This window comes from Gopherus evgoodei, chromosome 8 (genome assembly GCF_007399415.2).
Source record: "Gopherus evgoodei ecotype Sinaloan lineage chromosome 8, rGopEvg1_v1.p, whole genome shotgun sequence".
Classification (NCBI taxonomy): domain Eukaryota; kingdom Metazoa; phylum Chordata; order Testudines; family Testudinidae; genus Gopherus; species Gopherus evgoodei.
In genome coordinates, this window is record NC_044329.1 from 59861597 (window position 1) to 59886429 (window position 24833).

Consider the following 24833-nt stretch of genomic DNA (forward strand, 5'->3'; position numbering starts at 1 on the left):
GTCGATGGGACCAATAGCTCAACCCCAGATCTTATGGGGGAGCTAGGAGGGACCGGACTCGACGGACCCTCCGGGCCCGGAGTCGACGGGATCCCTGTCGGTGGTGCCGCGGCCGAGGTAGGTGCCGGGCGCTCCACTCGAGTCTGCCTGGATGGAGTTGCAGACTTTGAGGGCCTTGCTTCGGGACCCGGTGCCGGGGAAGGACGGTGCCGGGGAGTCTTTCCGGTGCCGGCGTAGAGGCGACGGTCTGTGAAGCTGCCGGGTTGAGTGCCGCTTCCATAAGGAGAGTCCTCAACCTCTGGTCTCTCTCTCCTTTTTTGTCCTAGGCTTAAAAGCCTTGCAAATGCGGCACTTGTCCGAGATGTGCGATTCCCCCAGGCACTTTAGGCACGCGTTGTGGTGATCGCTGGTCGGCATCGGCTTCTTACAGGCTGTGCATTGTTTGAAGCCTGGCGAACCAGGGATGGGCCCGGTGCCGGGAAGGGCTACAGCCCAAACCGGCTAACAAATATTTACAAGTATTTACAATATACTACTTAACTAACTATACTTAACAACTATTTACTACTAACTACAACTATGAACTGTACAACGAAGGAGAGCTAGGGACGTGGAAGACAGCAAAGCCGTGCTCCACAGTTCCAACGACCGACACGGCGGTAAGAAGGAACTGAGGAGCGGGTGGGCCGGCAGGGGTATATATCAACCGCCATGGCGGCGCCACTCTAGGGGGCGACTTGCCGGCCCACTGGAGTTGCTAGGGTAAAAAGTTTCCGACGAACGTGCACGCATGGCGCGCACACCTAACTGGAATGGATATGAGCAATCACTCGAAGAAGAAGAGCTGTTTCCCTTCCTTCCGAGACCAACTGGCTTTGGGACACTGGAGATGGTATGTACTGTTTTGGGTGTCCAGCCACATTATTCTGGGTATTAAAAAGGTTGGAAGCACCATGGGAAGAGGTTGTGTCTGTTAAATTTCCACCTGCTATCAGAGATATGGTATTAGGGAAGAGGCACCACACAGGAACTATTCTAATTCACAACTGCTCCGTTACTGTGAACTCAAAGCCCACACTTGTTAGACACAAACCATTCTGTTTCACTACATATGCTAATACAGCTAACAAAAGCTTCACATATCTTGCACTTTACCTTATTAGTAGACTCTGGAGGCTCATCTCGCTGTTCATGGTGCCTCTCTTGTTGCTCTCTTAGCTCTCTCTCCAGGCGGCAAATTCGACCTTCATACTGTGATTTGAGTGCACTCATCCGCACCTCCAACTCACTCTTTTGCTCTTCTAATGCACTATTCTTTTGTTTCCACTCGTCATTTTCTTTTGTCAGCTGTTCTTTCGTACCTAATTAAGTAACAAAGCATTCCGTCTTTTCACTGTAAAACTGCCTTCCAAATCTTTGTGCACTGAAAGTCTGTTTGCTTTTATAAGTTAATGAAGTACTTTAAGCAGAGACCTATGTGTACTAACACATTGTAAGTGATAAAACTATTTCTTAGTGATAGCTTATGTGATTTTTTTTTTGAAAATATGGATAGCAATTGTAAATTTGAAACATTGAAGGACTGTATGTTTTCTCCAACCGTCAGAAAGCAGGCACTAGCAATTTCATTCCTTCCTGATTAACACTGAACTTGCTGAAAGAAAAGAATATCCTCTGTGCGGGTAAGTTGTGTGGGATAAATACCTGCGTGCTAAGCAAGGACAATATCCTCTGACTCATCTAAAATAACTCTCAAATTAGTTATTTGCCTCTTAACTGATATCAAGTCAAACATTTTTACAGATTCCAACACTGCATAACTAACTGTATATAGCTGAAAAACCTGCCCAAGGAACAGCTACGTTCAAAGTTTAATTTTAGAAACTTACACTTTACATCACAGTTAATTTCTTGCTGAAGTTTACCTAAGAAGATGACGTTTTCCTCCAGGGTTTCAGCCCAGGAAGTTTCTCCATAAAACCAATTAAAAAAATGGAAAACCTTTAAGGCAGAGTAGGGTAACTTACCAGCTAACTGTGCAATTTTCTGCTTGGCAGCCAGCAGGGTCTTCCTAGTCTTCTCCTCCTTCTCAGTTATCTGTTGCCTGAGTTGTTCTTCCTGTGTTGTTCTCTCTTGCAAATCTTGATGAAGACGAGAAAGTTCTGACTGTAGCTGAGATATCTGTTCCTGAAGACTTCTGGCTTCACTTTCTTTCTCTGCTATAGTCTGCAGAAAAAAAAAAAAAAAAGTAATTTAACTACCAGCTATAATACCTTAAAACTAGGTGGTGAGTGTGTCACACACAAAACACAGCCAATGAGCTGAGGTACTAACTAATCACTTTAGCTAAGATAGTAAAAGTTCTCAGTGGTATAATATTCCAGCTCCTCCGACAGAGACAGAGAACACACATACTTCACAGGGTACAGTGAAGATTTGTTTGTAAAGTGCTTTCAAAACATATGTAGAAACTAACAATATTGCTCTCTTCTTACCTTCTGCAAATTTTCAATCTGATTCTCCAGAGCTTTTGTCTTCACCTCAGCCTGGCTGAGAGACTCTTTCAGTTCTTGTATTTCCTGGACAGAAGCTTGCTGTTCTTGTTCTTCTGCATAAGACTGAGTTGATGTCTCAGCAACCACCTGAAACATTGCAAATAGGTCAGGTCTGGGTTGTGGGTTTTTTGTTATGTTTTTGAAAAAGGCATCATCAGATGTAGAAAGCTATCACTTTTATACACAACACTACCAGATGGGTACTCATCATCACAAATGGTTTAAGCAGGATGCAGAAAGGAATTATGCTTTCTTAAGAGCTGTGTTTCATACATCACACATTCAAACAACATACAGCATATTTATTCTTTGGACATTTCAAAGTTAAAGCCAGAATTTCATAGGCAAGTTTCTGTATCAGAAGTAATTTTAGGCACATTTTTAGTTTTTAAAACTAATTCAGATATTATAAACAGTAATACATATGAAGACTACTGAAAATGTACTGTTCAATTTCTTAAATAATCAGAATTTACATCTACCTTGTCATATTGCGCTTTCAGCTCTTCATACTGAGTCTTGTATCGTCGTCCAATTTTCTTGACCTGTGTTATAGTTTTGACTTTTTCTTGTATGTCAGCCACTTTATTCTCTAGCTCCTTCTGAAGAGTGTCCTTTTCAGTTCTTGTTTTAGTTAACTCATCTCTGAGTGTCTGGACCAGATTCTGGCTTGTAGTCAGAGATGCATTAGATCTAAACACCAAAATTGGATGAAGAGATACATGAGATCTTGCCAAGAGATAAATAAAGTCAATACATTTTGATATGGCTATATTTTTGTACTGTCAGTCACCATGAGTGAATATATATTCAAAGTAAAGTACCCATATTAAATCAAATTATAAAAGTTAAATTTGAAGTAATTGGGCTACTTATTTTAAAATGTCCTGTTTCCAAATAAATTAACACTTCACTTTTTATAACTAGGAGTATAAAAAGGAGTTAAATTGCTAAACAAACACCAAAGGCTTAACATTTATATAGGGATATTTAGGAGTTTCATTTCCTGATGTTGTCTTATTTTAAATATTACATAGTAAAACAGACTTTTAGTATGCAGAACTTTCCACAGATTTCCTTATACTGTACCTTGCTATTTCTGCTTTAAGCCTGCCTGTTTCTTCACTCATCTGTTGTATGCGTTTGGTATTTGCCTCCTTCTCTGAAAGGAGTTTCCGATATTCTTCAAGATCAGTGTCTTTCTGTTGGCTCAGTAAGTGCTGAAAGATATTTGTAATCTGAATAGTCTTGATTCTTGCAAAAAGAAAACATATTTCATTCTACAGAATCTATACATGCTGGTGATTGTTGCTATTTGTGCTCTGTCAATGATGGTTTAGAACTGCATTCTAAGTTAGGCATGTGATACTGTATAAAAAAAAGATGACCATGTTTACACAAAGTATCACCACTGTTGCACAATTGTGATGAATCTCAAAGTATACCTTGTAAGTTATCATTGGAAAAGTTGTAAGCTGTTGAACAATGTTATCCTGTTTATATGTGTGTAGTATCATTGCATACGCAGTTATGAATCTTTGCTATGTGTTTGTATCTCAAAAACATATTGTGTTCCTGGGTAACACACACAAGACAGATTTAAATCAAGACCAGTCAGCTATGGTTGATGGACCATTAAGGAGAATCAAGTCTTCCAGTGGACCCCTTCCAACTATGCCTCAGAGAGCATGTAGACAATTGATGCCTCATGAATCGGCAAGGGCACGTAGAACATGTGATTCCTAACTCCATGTTTGAGACTAACTTTCCATGCACATGGACTGAGCCTATATCTGGAGACTGTGACACTATCCCTCTGCCTCTTTCTTGCTCCTCATCTCTGGACTATGATTTCTATAACAAAGGGAAGCTTTAAAACAATGGACTGAGGATCCCCAATCATTTGGACGACCCAGAGAGACTTATTGCAAAACTGGCTGATTTAACATCACTGCTATTATCCTGATCCACAAACTCTGAAAGCAACTGTAACATATATGATTTATTTAAACCTTTTAAATACTCTTCCTTATTAATAAATCTTTAGTTAGTTAGTTAAAGATTGGCTGAAGCATATTTTTTGGGCAAGATCATGAAGTATATTTTGATCTGTGGTAAGTGGCTGGTTCTTTGGAACAGGAAGAATCTAATATGTTATTTCTGGTTTTAATAGTCCTTTATCACAGATAAATAATTTGTCTGGGCAATGCATGAGGGGGACTGTCTGTGGCTCCATAATAACCAGTATGATAATTTGGAAGCACACATTTTTGTTATCAGTTTGGTGAAGTCTTAGGATAGAATACATCACCAGCCTGGGGTATATGCCCTGCATTCTGGCAGTCTGACCTGAAATTGGTGCTCTTAGCTGTGTCCCATACCAGGCAGTGACAAGGCAAACTCATGGTATCCTAACAAATTCAAGCTTTATAAATACATATTCATTGGTGATGTTTCACAAATCAAATTCATTTCAGTCTTCCACTACTTTTTCAGGAAATGGGGTTGATCTACCAACATGTGAGTTCTTTCATTTGGATTTCCTTTGTGAAAAGATGCACTCACCTGGGTCCGGGCTTTCCAACGTTTGACATCCTCTTCCAACAGCTTCTTTTCTGCCTGAAGCATTCCACTTTTTTCACTTAGCTCAGCATTAGACTCTTGTAAAGGTAGGATGTCTGCCTCTAGCTTACGCACCTGGGAAATCATCAGGTATTAAAATATACCCCCATCTCACTGAGGGACCAGAGGGGACATTGGTCAAACTGGCAGAGCGATGTAAAGCCCAGAAGGAGAGATAGGAGAGTGCATGCCTGAGAAGGCCATGGCTAGGTCCCTCCTCCTCCTCAGGTTCTCTGCCTCTCACTGGCCAGTCAGGGGAAAAGTGGGAAAACTGATTGATGGTGGACCACAAAGGCCAATTTAAACCTCTTTCCATGCTTTCGGGGGTATCTCCACTGGCTAGTGCAGATAAAGGCCAAAAGGTGCAGTACTCCCAGAAGTAAATTACACTTATGATTTCACTGGTGGACCACGTGCCTTGAAAAGAGGATGCCCGAAGTCTTCACAAATTGAGGTTCCCCCTTAATATCCTCTACTTGCCTTGTGGCAGGGGGGGGGAAGGGAGGAGGAGAAGATTCAGAAGTGAGCTGAGTTCTAGGGGTAGACTGAGGAGGGTCAACCCTGAGTTACTGCTTATATGATGGGAGTGGGAGCCCTGTAAATCACACTGGATACCATTAAATTCCTGGTCTGTGAGATAGCACTCCTGCCCAGTGTTATATGTGGCCTAAGTTAATAAAATTGCGGCCCACCACTTCAGTCCATCCCTTTATCTTTCTTTTATTTTAATGAGAGTCCTGATCAACAGCGTATTGTTAACCAAGAGTATCTACAAAAAGAACAGAGTACTTGTGGCACCTTAGAGACCAACAAATTTATTTGAGCATAAGCTTTCGTGGGCTATCGCCCACTTCATCAGATGCATAGAATGGAACATACAGGAAGGAGATGTATAGACACATACAGAGCACAAGAAAAGGTGGGAGTTGTATATATCTCCTTACTATATGTTCCCTTCTATACATCCGATGAAGTGGGCTGTAGCCCACGAAAGCTTATGCTCAAATAAATTTGTTAGTCTCTAAGGTGCCACAAGTACTCCTGTTCTTTTTGCAGATTCAGACTAACACGGCTGCTACTCTGAAACAAGAGTATCTACTGATTTTTCTACTTTATTTAAAGCTGCTTGAAACTTTCTGCATAGTATACAGGGCCTTGTCCTCTGACATCTTAATTATATTGAAAATCCTATCTCATAGAACTGGAAGGGACCCTGAAAGGTCAAGTCCAGCCCCCTGCCTTCACTAGCAGGCTCAAGTACTGATTTCTGCCCCAGATCCCTAAGTGGCCCCCTCAAGGATTGAACTCACAACCCTGAGTTTAGCAGGCCAGTGCTCAAACCACTGAGCTATCCCTCCCCTCTCAGTTGTGTCTGAAATGATTGTCACCCACATTATTTATAATCAAGTTTTAAGCATACAGTTACTGCAATTAGTGATATATGTCTAACAAACCCAGATGTTGATTCATTCCAGTTCTCTTTCAAATACCAAGTGTCTGAGAACTCTGTGCATAAGTCTTAACACTAACCTTTGCCTGCATTTGTTGTAGTTCTTGTTCCAGCCTCTCTTTCTCTTCTCTCAGCATCTTGTTGGTTTCTATCAACACATTCATGGTTTCCGTCTTTTTCATTAATTCTTCGTGCTGAGCAATTGTTTTTGCTGTTATCTGATAGGTCAAAGAAAATCATCCAAACTGGTTTAGCTTTCTTTGGACATAAACATTCAAACAACGTTCATTGGTATTCGATTTTAGAAAACTACCACAGTGTACATAAACTCATGTAAACACTTTTTAAAAAGAGAGTTAGCTGAAGAAATAAATACATTGTTTAAAACCCTGAAAATAGCAGGCTTCCCCCATGTGATTCTCTGTACCATTTCTCCAAACATGTCTTTTGACTGCTTCCTAAATATCTGTTCTGCACAACTATTCATGTTAAAACAAGTTCTTGAGGCATAATTGCTATCCTGCTTTTGAGAGCAAGTTCATCGGGCTAGGAGCAAAGTTAGTGCAACTGGACAAATATCAATCCCAATCCAAATACAATGGACTCTTGCACACTTCTTTGCTTTTAGCTTATGTTTGCACTGCAGATGAGAGGCATGCGTCCCAGCTCAGGTAGACAGACACATGCTAGCTCAAACAGAGCTCTAAAAATACTGCTATAAATAGCAGCATAGCTGAGGATAGCACAGATGGGTGGCTCAGGCTAGCTGTCTAAGTACATATTCAGGGGTCTGGCTTGCTTCAGACTCTGACTGGGAGCCTGAGCCACTGCCTGTACTATCATCGGCTACACTGCTATTTTTAGCAGGCTAGCTTGAGCTAAGCTAGTACCTTCTGTCTATCCAAGCTCAGAAACACACTCCCAGCTGCAGCATAGAAATATGCAGTTGGAAAAGACTTGAATACAGAGGAAGACATTTAAGCTAGTTGTTGAAAGCGTAACCAACAGTTCATGTACACACCTGCACCTTCTCTCTCTCTGCGTTCAGACTATCATGCAAGTCCTGGAGCTCCCTTTCCAGGTGATCCACCCTTTGACGATAACGCAAGCTCTCCACCTGGGCCACTTCAAATCTTGTTTCTGCAATCTCCTTCTCTCGGCGTATAAATCTATAAGAAAGGGGGTCATTTGAACTCAAGAGTAAGAAGGAGTTTTAAATTTAGACGCCCATGTCAGAATGATGCCTGCTGCTAAAAGAAAATAAAAATGGCAGTTGGTTGAAGAAACCCAAAAGCAAATCCTAATATCTACCAATAAATAAAGGAAACAAAAACACTTGAGCCTACTCTGGGAAGATGTCACTCTATAGAATGTTCTTGCCACCAACATTTACCAGGAGGCACCAGGCTCTCCAGACAAGTCTCTGCCTTACATCTTTTCCCTATGATACTTGGGACAATTCAGCAGTTGTAATTCCACCTGTCTCTGCTACTACTGAAGCAGGGCAAAAGGCTCTCACCATACCTAATATCAGTTAAAAATTAATCCAGTTTAATTTTGAAATTTTCTGTGTTTTCCAAAAAAGAAAATGAAGGTGAACTAACCAGTTCAGCAACTGAAATTACCTGAGAATTTCTAAGATTTGTTCTTGTGATTTGCCTTCTTCATTGAGCGAAACATTCAATGCACTTGGCACAGATTCCTTCACAGAGGTCACCATCTTGTTACTTAGATTTTCTAGTTGCTCATGTAATAATCGGTTTTGTTTTTCTAAGTCTTCACAGCGAGACCCAAGCTTTGAAGCTTCATCCTACGACAGAAATATTTTTCTGTTTCGTCATGATGAATTTTAATTTGCATGGGTCTGAACACGACAGATATCGATACACTTCAGAAAAGTCACTGGAGCCAGAAAAATCCTACCTTTAACATTCTCTCCTGCTCCTCCCATGAGGCTTTGCATTCCAGAAGTGCAGATTCAGCTTTTTGAGTAGCTTCCTCTAACTGCTGCCTTATTGCTGAATTCTTAGCAACTTGACTTTTAGCAGCCTGCAAGGCCTCTACATCAGCTGCATGAAGCATTAATTCCCGCTCATACTTATTTTGAGCTTCTGAAGCTATCTTTGCCTGTGAGAAACAGTGTACTTCGTTATTTCTTCAAGTACATCACATACCCTCCATAGCGTTACAAACTTGTTCAAAAGTTACATAAATACAAAAAGGGAAATTTCCCAATATTAGACTTGTCTTCGCTTGTAGATCAATCCCGATAAACAAAATAAGCCACCAATAATAAAATCTATGCCACCTCCTCAAAGTGTCCCTATCCCTTAACCCATGTGATTCTCAAAAGCCTGAGAAAACACGCATGCAAATTTGAATATATCCCTAAATATTAACGATCTGGCAGCCAGCTGGATGAAATCCCCTTTTTACATGCCCTATCACCAGTACTCTTCCTTTAAATTCTGCATCGAGAGGGATAGGAGCTTGTTTAAATACTTCTGCTGATTGCAACTATGGAGAGAGTTCAATACAAAAAGGGGGGGAAGGACCAGCAAAAGATTGATTCAATCTTATTATCTGACACATGAAAATCCCTGGCAATTAAACAGTCTATATTAACTACACAATGGAGTTTTCTGAAAGAGTTACTGGAATTCTCAGATGCAGAAAAATAAGCGTGACTAGGATTCACTGTAAAAACCAGCAGTTACTTGACACCAAACTTATCTTCTCAGAGTATTGGCAAAAATGTCTTGCTACAGTTATTGCTGCTAGCATGCACTCTAAGTAATTGTCAAAACTGGGTTTGGGAAGAGCTCTTCCCCTAGTATATACTGGTAAGAACTTCAGTTTTCACCTCCTTCTGGAGAGTTAAGAAAGAATCCATTAAGATCAGTTAAGTACATCCCACAACCAATGTTCCCTCTAATTTTTTTACGTCCGTGTATGGAATGAATGTTATGTGCACCAATATGGAGGTGATATGTCAAACACCTTCATATTGGTGCACATAACAAAATTCATATGGCGGGGGTGGAGCAGAGGGCTGGAGCAGGGACAAGGGGTTTGGGGTACAGGCTGCCCTGGGGCTGCGGTGGGAAGAGAGAATTCTCCCAGACCTCTCCTGCCGCAGATGCTTGGGGCTGGGGAAGTGGCACCACTTCCTGGCTGCGGCAGCTCCAGTGAGGCTGGCCAGGGCCGAGGGAGGGATGCCTCTCCCCGCCATGGAAGGTCCACGCTGGGGCAATAAACAAGTGCAGGATTTTATATTCAAAGTCTATTTAATTAACACTCTAGTTATTTAAAATTTAGATTACATCAAGGCAATAAAGCACCGGGAAATACAGTCTAGGAAACAATCATGTCATAGGAATGGACGAACTGCTCCTGTAACACTTCTATTTCCACTAATTTCTCTGACCAACTGCACTGAAAGTTAAACCTGTCCTTGGCTCCAGACAGAGACAAAACTAACAAACAAACAATCTTCATCCGGCCATTTATAACTAAAACCAAAACTTACTTGCTCCTGACAGTCACGCCTGGCTTGCTGTTCATTATTTATTGCTGTGCCTGCTCTTTGAAGAGCTTCCTGGACTTCAGATTGCACATTAGAGAGACTCTTCTTCAGTTCAGATAGCTATAGGAAGGAAATAAAATTGAACATGACAATGTAATTTATTAAGTACTATAACATAGTGTTTAAAAGAAGCAACACGAAGAAGTATAAGATATGAATAATTTAGAGCCAAAGGAGGAATTTTAAATGATTATAATCTGGTGCGATTTAGATTTTGGCTTATTAATGTAATAGAGCCATTTTTGTGCGAATTCAGGTCTTCTGAGCTCCCTTTTCAGAAACAGTTAACTATGCTTTCCCCGCTGAGTTCACATGAGTGATGCTGGTTGCACAGATCTTGTTAATTTCAACTCCAAGAGGAAGAAAATCAGCCATTTTCCAAATATAAAATGGAAAAATTAAAGGGTCTGGATGCCCTAATTTTGGCATACATGCACAAACACTGCAGCTTGGTTTTGCTAGTGTGCTGACTCTTTCCTTCAAGCACTGATCAAAGTATAAGATAAGAGAAACAGTGAAGGACTGAGTGGATAAGAGTTTTATATATGTATTTATATATTTTAATACAGCATCCTTCTAACTGAGTTACACTCCTGTAAAACCTTTTGTGAAAGGTACAACAAATCAGCATTGGAGACTGCATTGCCTTCCTTTTCTGCATAGAAGTTAAAATGAAAACTACAATTAAAGACTAACTGCAAACATATTCTTGTAGACACAAGGAAGGAGAACGTTCAGCACTCTATACCTGTTGCTCCATGCTCTCTATAGCTTTACGTTTCTCATCCTGAAGTTCTTGCTTTTCCTTCTCTGCCTCCATCAGCTTCTTTTCTAGCTGTGCTTGATACTCAGAAGAATCCTTCAAACGGGCCTCAACAGTTGCCCGAACTTCCTCTGTCACCTAAAAAAAAAAAAAAAAAAAAAAAAAAAAAAAAGGACAAAAGGTCAAGCCGTCAATAAAAATTTAGATCCACACACTCTACAGGGTACATGAGATCTGTTTGTGTTCCATACTTTCCTTATAAAGATTCACATTTTATGTTTCGCATTCTTGCAATACTCATTTAAAGCCAAAAAATGGATTCTCAATCTCAGTTAGCCAAATGTCATGGGGGACATTGGAAAGTATAGCTAATGGTATTTTTCAATAACTCGGGATATTTTCAACATCCCACTGGGGGCATTTTTGAAGAGCAGTTTCAGATAACTAGTTTGCATATATATCAGCTGAAATATCTTATTACATATTAAAGTTTGTGAAATGTATAAAACTCATGCCTCAATGAAATGTTTGCAATAACTATTGGAGAGGAAGAGGACTGGATGCTGAACACAGAGCAACATGTACTTGATCTGTTGGATGCCACAATTTTAGTAAAAACGATACATTTTTTCTGGTGATCAAAGTTCTACTTGGGCATTCTCTACTTTGACAAATCAAGAATCTAAAAGACAAACTGACAATTTATAACAATGGGCTGCATTTGCAGTTTAGGCAGTGATGTTTTTTACAAATAGGATGTGGATATTTGCCTTCACGCTTGAAGTATGCCTAGAAAGTATTCTTTTGCATATTTGAAAAGTTTACTCTGTTAGGATAAAAAGTGATTATATAGAATGACTGACATAAATTAAATCTGATTCACATGCAACGCCAATATTTCCAAAGGTCCTGTGAGGGCTGAGGCCACTTTCTAGTAGAGAACTTGGAGACAGTCAGGCAAGGAGTCAGCCTTTCCTCAAACCAACAGTTCAGTTATATTAACATATGGGCACTAAAGCATGCAGGAAGACTGAATGTGTAGTTTGCTTGAAAGTCTATTGACAGTAAGTACTAAAAAGAAATGGTATAATTTCACAAGATTCTAACAGGCACTGCAAAATACTTACTTCTGATTGTGACATCCCATGAAACACAGGTTGCACAACTCCTGATAAGTAAGAGTCCTAATACAGTGAAAAATATGACCAAGATGTACACTGTTATGTTTAGCAAATAATGTTAATGGCTAAATACATATTGACACTTACCTGTTTTTCTTTATTAAGGGATTCTTCTAGACTAAGAACCATAGCTCTGTACTGTTCCACATTACTAGTAGAAGTCTTCAGTCTTTCCTTCAGGTCATTAACTTGTTCCTCAGCTTGTCTTAGTCGACTAACAAGATCATCCACATCCTCATTTGCACTAGACTGTCCTAAGATATAACAATGCATAAATTTAATAAATTAGAACTCAGTCTTTAAGATGTAAATTATGTCCAAGTTATACCTTCTGAAGATAAGATGAGCAGTGGCATTGCTTGGTGATTTTCACAGGAAGCAACTTAATTTCACCAGACATTACCCTGGCTGTACATATTAATTTTTGTGGTGCTGCAAGGGAGAAGTGAGATGAGACAGTACACATGAGGGTAGTCTGGTAAGACTAGCCTTATAATTAGAGCCCTGTGATTTCCACAAATATGAAGTCAGACAAAATACAATGAACAATATATATAAAACAGAATAAAGCAACTGTGCCCTTCCCCTCCTTGCCCCCAATACCTCACCCTGCAGGGGTGCACCTGCCCCACAGGGCTGGGCCCAGTTCCTGCATGGGGTCGCAGTGCTCCTCAGGCTTGGCCCAACCATCTGTCTATCATGACGTGATGGGGTCTCCAGGCCAAATCTGAGTGAGTAGCGTTGCAACCCAAACTTGCAGTACTATTTGCTCAAATTTGGCCCAACTGCCCTCCTACTGCCATGATGGCCAGATAAAACTTGAGTGGTGTTGTAACTCTGTCCAGCAGGTCACAATGCCTGGAACAGGAAGCAGGACTCAGCCTCATGGGGCAAGAACCACTGCTGCTGCAAGGCAAATGTTGGGTGGGCTCACCCTGAAACCCCACAAGGCCTCCCATGGGACATGAGAACCTCCCCAGCCTCCTACCGCCCCATGGAAGGCTCCTCTGCTACTCCTGCTGGGATGGATAAAACAAAGTAACAAAAAAATTCCCAAAACTAAATGAAAAACTATAAAAGGTTTTAACAAATGTCATGGGTCTCTACTTATAATTTTACCATCTCTGTAAACATTTATTTTTAAAAGATAAAGTGCTCTTTCATATTTGGAGGAGAATGTACACATTAAATTTGAGTATTTTTAAACACAGAATTTTTGGGGTATTATAGGAATAAAAAAGTTTATTTTTAACAAGTAAGAAGTTTCAAGGTTCATAACTTTCTTAAAAACAGTCAAACCAAATTATTTCCCAATGATTAGAAGTTTTCCTTTAAGGCTAAGAACAAACATGAGAAATTTCAAGCCAAAAGGATTTTTCTTTTAGAAAATCCTAAGCACTAAATAAAAAGTAATAGCTCATGAGGCAAGTCCTTTCTCATCTGTAACTATAGCTAAAAATACGAAGATGTAGTTCTAAATGTTGCACAGTGAAACAAATTAAAATAAATTCGTAACCAAAACATCATAAAATCCTGTATCTTAAACACACAACCAAAGCATACATGAAATCAGGACTTTAAAAAAAAAGTTTGTCGCTATCTGTTGAAAGTACACATCACAAAATTTGCTGCTTTAAAAGATATAAAGTAAAACACTGGCCCTAGTGAAGTCAATGGAAGTTCTGACATTAGCTTTTGCAGAACCAAGATTTCACCCACAAACTTACATTGCAATTGTGACATAAAATGCAAGTTCAGAAATTTCCACCCATTACCCAGAGCAATTAAATAGGATGGTGAGGATGAAGAATTAGAAGATCAGATGTATTTAAGAAATAGCATTTCACATAAAGGTAAACTTTCAAATCTACGTAGGAGACCTATTGATTTGTCCTGTTTTTAAGTCTGGTCCATCTGAATTCTTTTATAGGTTATATTGGTCAAACTGTATCTGAACACGTTGGAGTAATCAGAATGGGGTTTTCTGATTTCAGAGACTGTATTCCTAGATTTACACACAACACTGGACATAAATCACTCTAGTCTCCTCCTTCATCGGGCAGCTTTCAAACTGGTAAATGTTTCAATAAGTCACCATTTCACTTTACCTTTCCCAGGAGCCTGCTGTGATGTCTGGGAGGCTAATTGAGCTTCAGTATTATTCAGCTGCTGTTTCAATGTGGCAGTCTCTTTTTGGGCATTCTTAAGCAGTTCCTTCGTGTTAAGATGACGGTTCATTTCAGTCTCAAGTTGTCTCTTAGTATCCAACAGATGAACCTGTAAAGGCAGCGTTCTTGAGTCTGCAATACTTGACACATTGCATAAAAATCCAATATAACTAATACAAGACAACAATATAATGATTAAGCAGATCTTGCAAGCTGGTAAGCAATTTCATTTATTTTTCTCTTAAACATCAATTAGAAAAAATTGCTTACAAGTACTCACATCTTGGTTTTTGGTAAGCACGTGCCTTTGTTCCACCTCATTCTCTAGTTTTTTCTTTAGCTGGGATATCTCACGCTCTAGTTTCTCTACCTGGTTGTTGAGTCTTTGTTTAGTCTCTGTCTCGGACCTCTCCAATATCACCTGATAAAAGCACGAAATGCAATTGCTACCACGTGGAATAATTCAGACAAGTGAAGAAATCCTAATCACTTAGTATGAGTTAACTCCACACCATTCCTGTTATCCTCACCCCCTCAAAAAAAAAATTACGCACCACACAGTATGCTGTATAAAGAGGTAGCCAGCCAATTGATTGGCATATACAGCAGAACTTGTTACCACCATGAAAAATTAATGATGAATTTGCTAGGAATGTTATCTTAAGCAATTATTTATGAACGAAATATTAAACACACCACAGTGTAACAGGAAAACAAAATTAGTAGGTCAGGTAGTGACCAGAATCAAGTTTGTCAGAGTTAATGAAACAAGTAATCGCTTTTTTGATCTGATCCACAATTTACAGTCACTTGCATTTTAATGATTATATTTTCAATGGAAGGAGAATAATTTCTTGTCTTTTGAAAAGTGCATAAAAACGAAGTCCATACTGATGATAGTATTATTGCTCACTGATGAAATTGCTAAGTAACATTTTCAAGTAAAGAATGTTTATTTGACTTGAAACAATGATTGCTGTTTAACGGCCTGATTCAATGCTTACTGAAATCAATGATTTCATCAAGCATTGGATAATATCTTGAAAGATGCTATTTTCACCAGTATTTTTAAAGCTTCGAATACTACATGCCAAATCATTATACTAATTCTTGAAAGATCTGACAAAGTAAGTGTTACACATTTAGTGTTATCAGCTGAAAAGACTGTCTCCAGTTCACATGGTTTTTGCATCCAAGAAAAAAGATGGCATTTGATTATACCTGAATAGTTCGCAGATTAGTAAGCAGTAAATTTTGTCCCCTTTGCTCAGCTAATAAAGATTCTCGTTGCTGGGTCAGACGAGCTTCAGCCATCTTCAAGATATCCTTCTCTTTTTTCAAGTTCTCTGCTCTCACCTTTAAAGGAGCAGATTACAAATGAAAATTTAGCATCTTAACAGCAAATCTGTGCATTAGTTAATTTGGGCAATATTTACCTACTATATAACTTCTTGAAAAACAAACAATTAAGATAAGAAACCAAAGCCAGTCAAGTACTCTTCTAAATGTTACATTTCTGAAATTTAAGCCAAGTTACAATCTAATTAAATAAGGCTGGAATTACAAAACTTTAGCTAGCTGACTAACATTAACCAAAAGCTTCACTCTATTCATCAGTTGAAGAAAACAGCCCTTAGAAGAGTTTACTGAGTCTGTAAGTATTTGTGATGGTAAATAAAATATCTCATATATATGCATATGTTCCAACGCTGACATTTTAACAGCCAGTGTTTTCACAAGGCATGAAGTTAAGAGATTTAGTACTAGATTTCACTGAATTCCAAAACTTCAGGTGGTGTGAAGCACTGGTTCAAATTCTAACAGTTTTCAAGACAATGGAATAGAAATTTACTTTGTCACTATACTAAATTTGAAGTGTACACGAACACAGATTGCATGAAAAGGCTGTACAATCACCTCTGCCATAGCCAGCTTTTCATTAGCTCCTCTTAAGTCCTGGGTCATGGTGTTAATTATCTGTTCCTGTTTTTGAGTTGTTGCTGTGAGCTTTTGTGTTCTCTCCTGAAGGGATGTTATTTCTCGACGATATCCCTCAACGTTATCCTGCAGCATCTCATAACTGTAAGTGGGAAAAAAAGAAAAGAAAAGAAAAAGTAGTTTATATTCCTGAGTTAAATGACTTGCACTGAATTACAAGGTGGGTGCATACACTCATATGAACATGCTATGTTTTCATGTACCAGTTTGAAGCATGATTTTACAGAGATACTAGCCCTGTAAAAGGTTAGCTGAATTGGAAAAGTGAATGCAAATTAAACAGATTTTTCTGAAGCACTGCTCCATTTCATATTAAGTTTCTGAATATGATGCATGATATTAACTCAAATATTCAAGTATGGCTAGTTCTTAACAAACAACAACCAATTAACACAGGCTAAACAGACCCTTCTCTTCCACTTACTGAAGCTCCTATGGCTTAAAAAAAATATAAGGTTTCTCTCTCTCTTTGGCTTTAATCGAGGAAGTTGTATTTCAAATAAAGGATCCAAAGTTTACGTTTGGGTTGTTCCCTCATTGGATTTCTTGGTTTTTGTTTGTAAAAAAAGAATTTATTATGAGCTCCCACTTTGGATTAAGTAACACTGGTATTTTTTTTTTTTTGGGAGTAGCAACATGCTATCTGTTTTGGGCTTTTTGTGGAATTATAAAGTTGCCATGTAAAAACGCACCTACATTTGCCTGTGTGTGGCAACTGCATTCTCACTCAATTGGAAACATGGGTATTTTATTGGCAGTTCATGTCCACAAACATACTATATAGTCTAATACCAAGCAATTAGCTTGTTTTCTTACATATAAGACAAGAAAATGGAGTTCTACTTGGAAATGCAATAATCACCAGCTTACCGTTTGGAGGCAAATTCAAGTTGGGTGGACATCTTAGCATTCTGCGACCGCAAGTCTGTGACTTGCTCCTGAAGTTTTTCATTTTGTTCATTTAGCAGTTTGTCATTCTCTGCCTTTTCTTTTCTGTAGTTCTCAAAAACTTCCCGCAGCTACAGCAAGCATTAAGGAACAATCGTTAAGAAGATTACAAGGTGAAAAAGAAACAAATTATTTGAAATGTTTATTAAAAAAAATTCAGTGTACCTGTTTAAGGGCAGCCTTAGCCTCTACTGCCTCTGCAGACTCAGTCATTGATACTGGAGCAGGAGTTGACATGGCCTGAGGTATAGTTGAACGTTTTGGGGTTGATGTAAAAGAAATCTCCTCGGGCAACATACTTGAAGCTTTATAAAAATAAAAGCTACATTTTAAAACCATCAAATATACAAACAGAAGACTGAATCTCAGTCACTTGTGTTGGGTAGGCTAAGAGATCTTAGAGCAAAAAACTTATATATTTCATATTTTCCATATGCCATCTAATGATAAACACTGAACACCACAGACAAACTAAAGAAAGGTTGCAATCCTCTCCATAAATCATTTTAGAAAGTTATCAACTACTGTGGAAACTTGTGAGTTTCTAACATAAGCCTAACCTTGCACTGGAATGACAACTCCAGTTGTCTGAGCTAACAGTACGCGGTACATATCACGCTGACGAACTATAGAGTCTACAAGCTGCAGCTGAACATGACGTGCTTCACGCAGTTTCTCTAACTCATGGATGGCTTCCTCAAGTTGACTCTGCAGCTCAGAAATTCTGAAACAGAGAAAAGACAGGATTTTGTTTTCTTTTTAACTCTATTTAGAAAGCAATGATTATTAGCCAAGGTGGCATTTTTACAGAGGCATTTAAACTATTTAATCACAAGAGGCCTTAAAAACTGTTTATTCCATCCTTGGAACTTTAGTTAGTATCACTGGGAGTTCTGAGCAAAGACACAGGGACTGGACAAGGCCCTTGGACTTAAACAAATTTTCTTTTAAAAAAGTGAGCAAACATAACTCACAGTCACATATCTGCAGATATCCTATTGCTCATCTTATCTGAGCTCTCAGTTGTTTTAACTTTTAGGTACAATTATAGTACCTTGTTAAACTGTTCATTTACCAAACACAAAACATGTTCAGCTATGCCACTCATTAATCTGACTGGGGAAATAGAGATTCCCTTCTCTCAAGCAGAGGGATGGCTATATGCCAATCAATTGGCTACCTCTTTCCCACATATATTGATGGGATAAATTGGATACTACAAGGAAATATATTCCTGCACTCTGCTTGCAAGAGGATCTTCCTATCCCCTGGCACTCTTTTAGGCTTTGACTTTTTTGGAGCACAGCTGGACTACTATTTGTTGGCCAGGGTGCCAAGTCTCTGTCACATTTCCTGCCACGCTCTAGGCCAGTGGTGAGCAACCTGCATCTCACAGGCTGCATGGGGCCCATCAGGGCAAGCAGATTGCAGGCTGCGAGACATTTTGCGGACGTTGACCATCTGCAGGCATGGCCCCCTGTAGCTCCCAATGGCCGCGGTTTGCTGTTCTGGCCAATGGGAGCTGTGGGAAGCAGTGGGCTGCAGGGATGCGCTGGTCGCTACTTCCCGCAGCTCTTACTGGCCATGAACAGTGACCCACGGCCACTGAGAGCTGTGGAGAGCCGTGCCTATGGACAGTCAACGTCTGTAAAATGTCTCGCAGCCCGCAATCAGCTTACTCTGATGGGTCCCATGCAGCCTGTGGGATGCAGGTTGCCTACCACTGCTCTAGGCTATGGTTGAGTGGCATTGGTCCCCGTATCACGGACCCGCTTAAGAGACAGGAATTTTTCCACCTTCCATGAGCATCCTGGCTTAACAAGGAAATCGAAGAAGAGTCCTACAAAAAGTGGAAACTAGGTCATATTACAAAGGATGAATATAAACAAACACCACAAGTATGTAGGGGCAAAACTAGAAAGGCCAAGCCACAAAATGAGATAAAACTAGCTAGAGATATAAAGGGTAACGAGAAAACATTCTACAAATACATTAGAAGCAAGAGGAAGACCAAAGACAAGGTAGGCCCATTACTTAATGCGCGGGAGGGGGGGAAACAATAACAGAAAATGTGGAAATGGCAGAGGTGCTCAATGACGTCTTTGTTTTGGTTTTCACCAAGAAGGTTGATAGTGATTGGACAGTTAACATAGTGAATGCCAGCAAAAATGAGGAAGGATCAGAGACTAAAATAGGGAAAGAACAAGTTAAAAATTACTTAGACACCTTAGATATCTTCAAGTCACCAGGGCCTGATTAAATGCATTCTAGAGTACTCAAGGAGCTGACTGAGGTGATACCTGAGCCATTAGCAATTATCTTTGAAAAGTCATGGAAAATAGAGATTCCAGAAGACTGGAAAAGGGCAAATATAGTGCCCATCTATAAAAAGGAAAATAAGGACAACACGGCGAATTACAGACCAGTCAGCTTAACTTCAGTACCTGGATAGATAATGGAGAAAATAATTAAGCAATCAATTTGCAAACATCTAGAAGATAATAAGGTGATAAGTAACAGGCAGCATGGATTTGTTTCAAGAACAAATCATGTCAAACCAACATACCAGCTTTCTTTGACAGGGTAACAAGCCTTGTGGATGGGGGGGAAGCAGTAGATGTCGTATATCTTGACTTCTATAAAGCTTTTGATATGGTCTCACATGACCTTCTCATAAACAAACTAGGGAAATGCAATCTAGATGGAGCTACTATAAGGTGGGTGCATAACTGGTTGGAAAACCGCTCCCAGAGTAGTTATCAGAGGTTCACAGTCATGCTGGAAGGGCATAATGATTCTGGAGGGATCAGTTCTGGGTTTGGTTCTGTTCAATAACTTCATCAATGAATTAGATAATGGCATAGTTTGCAGATGATGCCAAGCTGGGAGGGGTTGCAAGTGCTTTGGAGAATAGGATAATTCAAAATGATCTTGACAAACTGGAGAAACGGTCTGAAGTAAATAGGGTGAAATTCAATAAGGACAAATGTAAAGTACTCCACTTAGCAAGGAACAATCAGTTCCACACTTACAAAATGGGAAATAGATGCCTAGGAAGGAGTACTGCGGAAAGGGGTCTGGGGGTCATAGTGAATCACAAGCTAAATATGAGTCAACAGTGTAACACTGTTGCAAAACAAGCGAATATCATTTTGGAGTATATTAACAGGAGTGTAGGCAAGACACAAGAAGTAATTCTTTTGCTAACTCTCCGCTGATTAGGCCTCAACCAGAGTATTGTATCCAGTTCTGGGCACATTTCAGGAAAGATGTGGACAAATTGGAGAGAGTCCAGAGAAGAGTAACAAAAATGATTAAAGGCTAGAAAACATGACCTATGAGGGAAGAGTGAAAAAATTCGGTTTGTTTAATCTGGAAAAAAGAAGACAGAGGGTACATGGTAACAGTTTTCAAGTACATAAAAGGTTGTTACAAGGAGGAGGGAGAAAAATTGTTCTTCTTAACCGCTAAGGATAGGACAAGAAGCAATGGGCTTAAATTGCAGCAAGAGAAGATTAGGCTGGACATTAGGAAAAAATTCCTAATTGTCAGCATGATTAAGCACTGGAATAAATTGCTCAGGGAGGCTGTGGAATTGCCATCACTGGAAATTTTAAGAGCAGGTTAGACCAACCTATCAGAGATGGTCTAGATCAGGGTTCTCAGAACAAATTTTTTGGCGGCCTCAGACTGAAATTTTTCCTAAAAAATTAACTTTAGGAAAAACAAACGAATATGCACATAAATAAGTTACAATGATTTGGACATGTATGTAGAATTTTTTTTTTTTTTTGCAGACTCAATAATAAAAATAATGTACAGTTGTCTCTATTCTTTACTGGACAAATCATCTATTAGTTATCAACTATGAAGAGTAACTATTAAACGTAAAGTACTTAAGGGAACACTATCACTCCAAAAATCTTAAACTCACTTTGCCTAAATAGATTAACATTCTTTTAGAAAATAAGGAAATCCTTAGGCAAAGTTAAAAACCTAGCATTCACTGCAACTCCTATTACACAAAATATAAGGCACAAATTAAGACCGGGGGCTTGGCATATGTTTTCATCCATCAACATATTTATCTGTTTGGAAAATGTGAAGCACCATTTCAAGAAGTTATAAAAGTGCCTAAGTTTTGGAAGAATATATAGAAGGTGGCAAGGTTTGTGTGTGTTGAACTGAAAAAGTGGAAAAAAGAAGAGATGCAATATGAAGCCTAGCAATAATTTTAATCTGAAGCCTAAATTTTGGCTGACTAATGCTTTTGAAAATAATTATTGCTTTTGCAAGTAAATTAATATGAACCTCAACATGAAAATTCTTCTGCTTAACATACAACCATAGAAATGTAGGGCTGGAAGGGACCTCAAGAAGTCACCAAGTTCAGCCCACTGTTTTCCAGGGACAATCCTGGCACGTATTTGTCCAACTTGATTTTAAAAACCTGCCAACGATGGGAATTTCACAACCTCCCTTGGAAGCTTATTCCAGAGTTTAACTATCATCATAGTTAGAAAGTTTTTCCTAATAACTGACCTAAATCTACCCTGCTACAGATTAAACCCTTTACTTTCATGTCCTGTCACTGGAAGTATGAAAACTTTGCTGAAGGAGGAAAGTTTACCTAGATGAAGTTGTTTCTTGTTCCTCTTTTTCTCTAGTCTCCCCAAGCTCCCGAAGAGCCACCAAGAGACGCTGATTCTGCTGCTGAAGTTCCTCAATATTTCTGTAGGAGACTAGATGCTGGGATATTACTTCAGAAGAGCTACTTATGTCAGCAGAGCTCACTTCTTCATCACGAATTACATGGTTGCCTCTGGCTTCCTCAAGTTCCATTAAAAGCACTCTCACCTGAAAAAGAACATTCAGGTTATAAAACTAACTTACATTTGGTTTTCAAAATTTATTTTTACAGACAAACTCTTTAGAAGCAAAACACTTGAGTTCTGTATTTTCTAACTTTATAGAAAGTATTCTGTCTAGAATTAAAATTGAATGGCACAGTTTTCTTTAAAAATATGAATTAAATTTCACTAAAACCCTCTGAGGTTAGTAGAAGATATCCCTTTACAGTGAGACAGAGGTTCAGTCCTTTGTCCAAGTCACAGAACCCCTGTTAGAGTCAGAACTTGAACTCAGGTATTCCTGGTCACGATCCTGTGCTCAGATCAGTGGACTTTCCACTTCCACAAAAACAAAATCCAATTCATATTGCAATTTGTGTCAGACATGGATCATGTTCTCCCAAAGATGACTTAAGCTTTTGATAAGTTGAACTTAATCTAATTTTATAAGCAGAAACGTTAATAATACACTGGCCCAGGGAAATGCTTTTAAGAACATCAGCAACATCAGAGGTGTACTTCACAAAGCCAATCTCAGAATGTACAATACAGCAACTGATCACTGAGTTAACAAGAGTGAGAGCATTCCACTACTGTATTAGGAAAAAGAAATAAGTAATATTTGTTCTAACCTGTTGTGAAAGGTCTTTCACTTGTATTTCCAGTCTTTGGTTCTCTCTTTCCAGTACAGAAGCATGCTTATTGGCTTTATCAGTATCCTCTTGCAATCGCTGAATTTCCTATTTAAAAAAAAAAAATTACATAAAACATCTATAAATTCAGAATTGATCAACACTTCCTGCTACAGTGATCACGCCATATATAGTGACTTTTTTCTGAATAACTGTAGTAAAAATACAGGTATTGTGCCTCAAAGCAACCAAGTATTTGTTTACTCCTTTGAGGCTGGAGTCTGAGTGTCTTTTTCCACAATCAAAAGTAAAAGAAACCAAATAATTACTTTTACAGATTACACTTCAATTACTTTTTGTAACGCCACACAGTAAAATTATAGGATTATATTCTTCAAAGCTGCCTAAAGAATTTGGAAACCCAATTTCCATGATAATTAATTGGAATTGGAAATCTAAATCCCATTTTGTTTAGTTACTCAATCTCCTATTTTTGGTACCCCCTTGCAAATTAAGATCAGCTATGTAAGGCCTTAATTATAAATTTGTTTTCTTCTCACAGAAGGTCACAAGACTACAAGTAAACACACTGTTCTAGAACTGTAACAGAGATCATGAACAATCTTGTCCATAACCGCTCAAAACTGGAAAGCACAAAACAGATTCTTCTGCACAACACATCATTTACTAGAATCCATTCACTATGTTTACAAATTTAGGGGATTAGCACAATAAATCTTCTGCATGCTCTATACAAGTTACTTCCTGTCTTTCTTTTTTAATATTCACACTGACCTTCATAGCTTGTTCAAGCTTAGCAGACAAACTGGCTACAGCTTTTTGTGACCGTTCATACTCTTCACGTTGCCGTTTTAAAATTGGTGCTTTGGCTTCCACTTCCTGTACTATTTCATCCAAATACTTGTTAATTCTCTTATTTTCCCGCTTCTCCAGAAGTAGCTGATCCTGTGTTTCCACATACGCATTGTAAAGCTGTGTCAAGAAAACATTTTTTTGAAAAGTGTAACCAATCACCTCAAAAAACACTTATCTAATGACTATTAATTCACACATTTGATATACATATTTTACATCACATTCTGTAACAGATTTTATATTAAGGTAATCTTTTCAACTGCATTCTCTGAGTTGAATAACTAATTGGTTTAAGCTTTATATTAGTTAATGATGCAAATATTCTGTGATGTTATCATCCCTAATGCAATACTCGCCATTTTTCAAGTTATTGTGTAACTACAGCAATTCAACACGAACTATAATAGGGCAAATCTTAAATATGTTCTAACTAGATATCAGCCAGATCAAAATTCATAGATGGCAGATCAAACAATAAAAAACTTAGCAATACCAAGTTTAGCAGTAAACAAAATGTTTCATTTTGGAATCAGTATCTCTAGTGGTGGGAGAAAGGAGAGAACAAAAAAAGGAAGATAATAAAAAAAATCTTATACAACTAAATCCATTCTTTCTACAAAAGTACAAATTAGTTCCACCATAAAGAACACCTTAAACTTCAGCTTATTTTGACACGTTCGGAGCATCCTATATGACAGTGACAGAAGGAAAAGCTCTCATCATTGTAAAAAACTGGTGTGCACAAATAAAATGATGACCAGATTCACATATGATTGGATAAGATGTTTTCAGGACTGAAGAAACACTCTCTCTTTTTATGTTTCATAAAAAACCTTGACATTAGTGCTTTTTAACCCACTGAGACGGTGACCCAGCACAACATTTTAGCACGTTTAACTTTAAGCATGTGAGTAAACCCATTGATTTAGATCACGTGATTGTGACCCTTAGAGCAGGAGTTCTCAAACTGGGGGTCGGGACCCCTCAGGGGGTTGCAAGGTTATTACATGGGAGGTCAAGACCTGTCAGCCTCCACCCCAAGCCTCGCTTTACCTCCAGTATTTATAATGGTGTTAAATATATACAAAAGTGTTTTTAATGTATAAGGGAAGTTGCACTCAGAGGCTTGCTATATGAAAGGGGTCACCAGTACAAAGGTCCTAGAACCCCTGCCTTAGAGCATCTGAGGGGTCAAGGGGGTCCC

The 24833-nt window shown here is 38.9% G+C and overlaps 1 protein-coding gene across 3 annotated transcripts in view; it reads right to left on the reverse strand.

Moving 5' to 3' along the window:
* Positions 1 to 24833, reverse strand: part of TPR (translocated promoter region, nuclear basket protein) — a 79861-nt gene that overhangs the window by 33159 nt on the left and 21869 nt on the right. For all 3 annotated transcript variants that reach the window (XM_030572671.1, XM_030572670.1, XM_030572669.1), the window contains exons 12-34: positions 23549 to 23746; positions 22754 to 22861; positions 21902 to 22128; positions 17832 to 17995; positions 17437 to 17576; positions 17194 to 17342; positions 16243 to 16405; positions 15547 to 15681; positions 14606 to 14746; positions 14266 to 14434; positions 12245 to 12411; positions 10962 to 11114; positions 10157 to 10273; positions 8551 to 8754; positions 8253 to 8437; positions 7649 to 7796; positions 6708 to 6845; positions 5121 to 5252; positions 3645 to 3775; positions 3038 to 3248; positions 2496 to 2642; positions 2028 to 2226; positions 1156 to 1361 (exon numbers count right to left, since the gene is read on the reverse strand). In XM_030572671.1, coding sequence (XP_030428531.1) covers positions 1156 to 1361; positions 2028 to 2226; positions 2496 to 2642; positions 3038 to 3248; positions 3645 to 3775; positions 5121 to 5252; positions 6708 to 6845; positions 7649 to 7796; positions 8253 to 8437; positions 8551 to 8754; positions 10157 to 10273; positions 10962 to 11114; positions 12245 to 12411; positions 14266 to 14434; positions 14606 to 14746; positions 15547 to 15681; positions 16243 to 16405; positions 17194 to 17342; positions 17437 to 17576; positions 17832 to 17995; positions 21902 to 22128; positions 22754 to 22861; positions 23549 to 23746 — 3732 coding nt within the window. The remainder of the gene's footprint in view (positions 1 to 1155; positions 1362 to 2027; positions 2227 to 2495; positions 2643 to 3037; positions 3249 to 3644; positions 3776 to 5120; positions 5253 to 6707; positions 6846 to 7648; positions 7797 to 8252; positions 8438 to 8550; positions 8755 to 10156; positions 10274 to 10961; positions 11115 to 12244; positions 12412 to 14265; positions 14435 to 14605; positions 14747 to 15546; positions 15682 to 16242; positions 16406 to 17193; positions 17343 to 17436; positions 17577 to 17831; positions 17996 to 21901; positions 22129 to 22753; positions 22862 to 23548; positions 23747 to 24833) is intronic.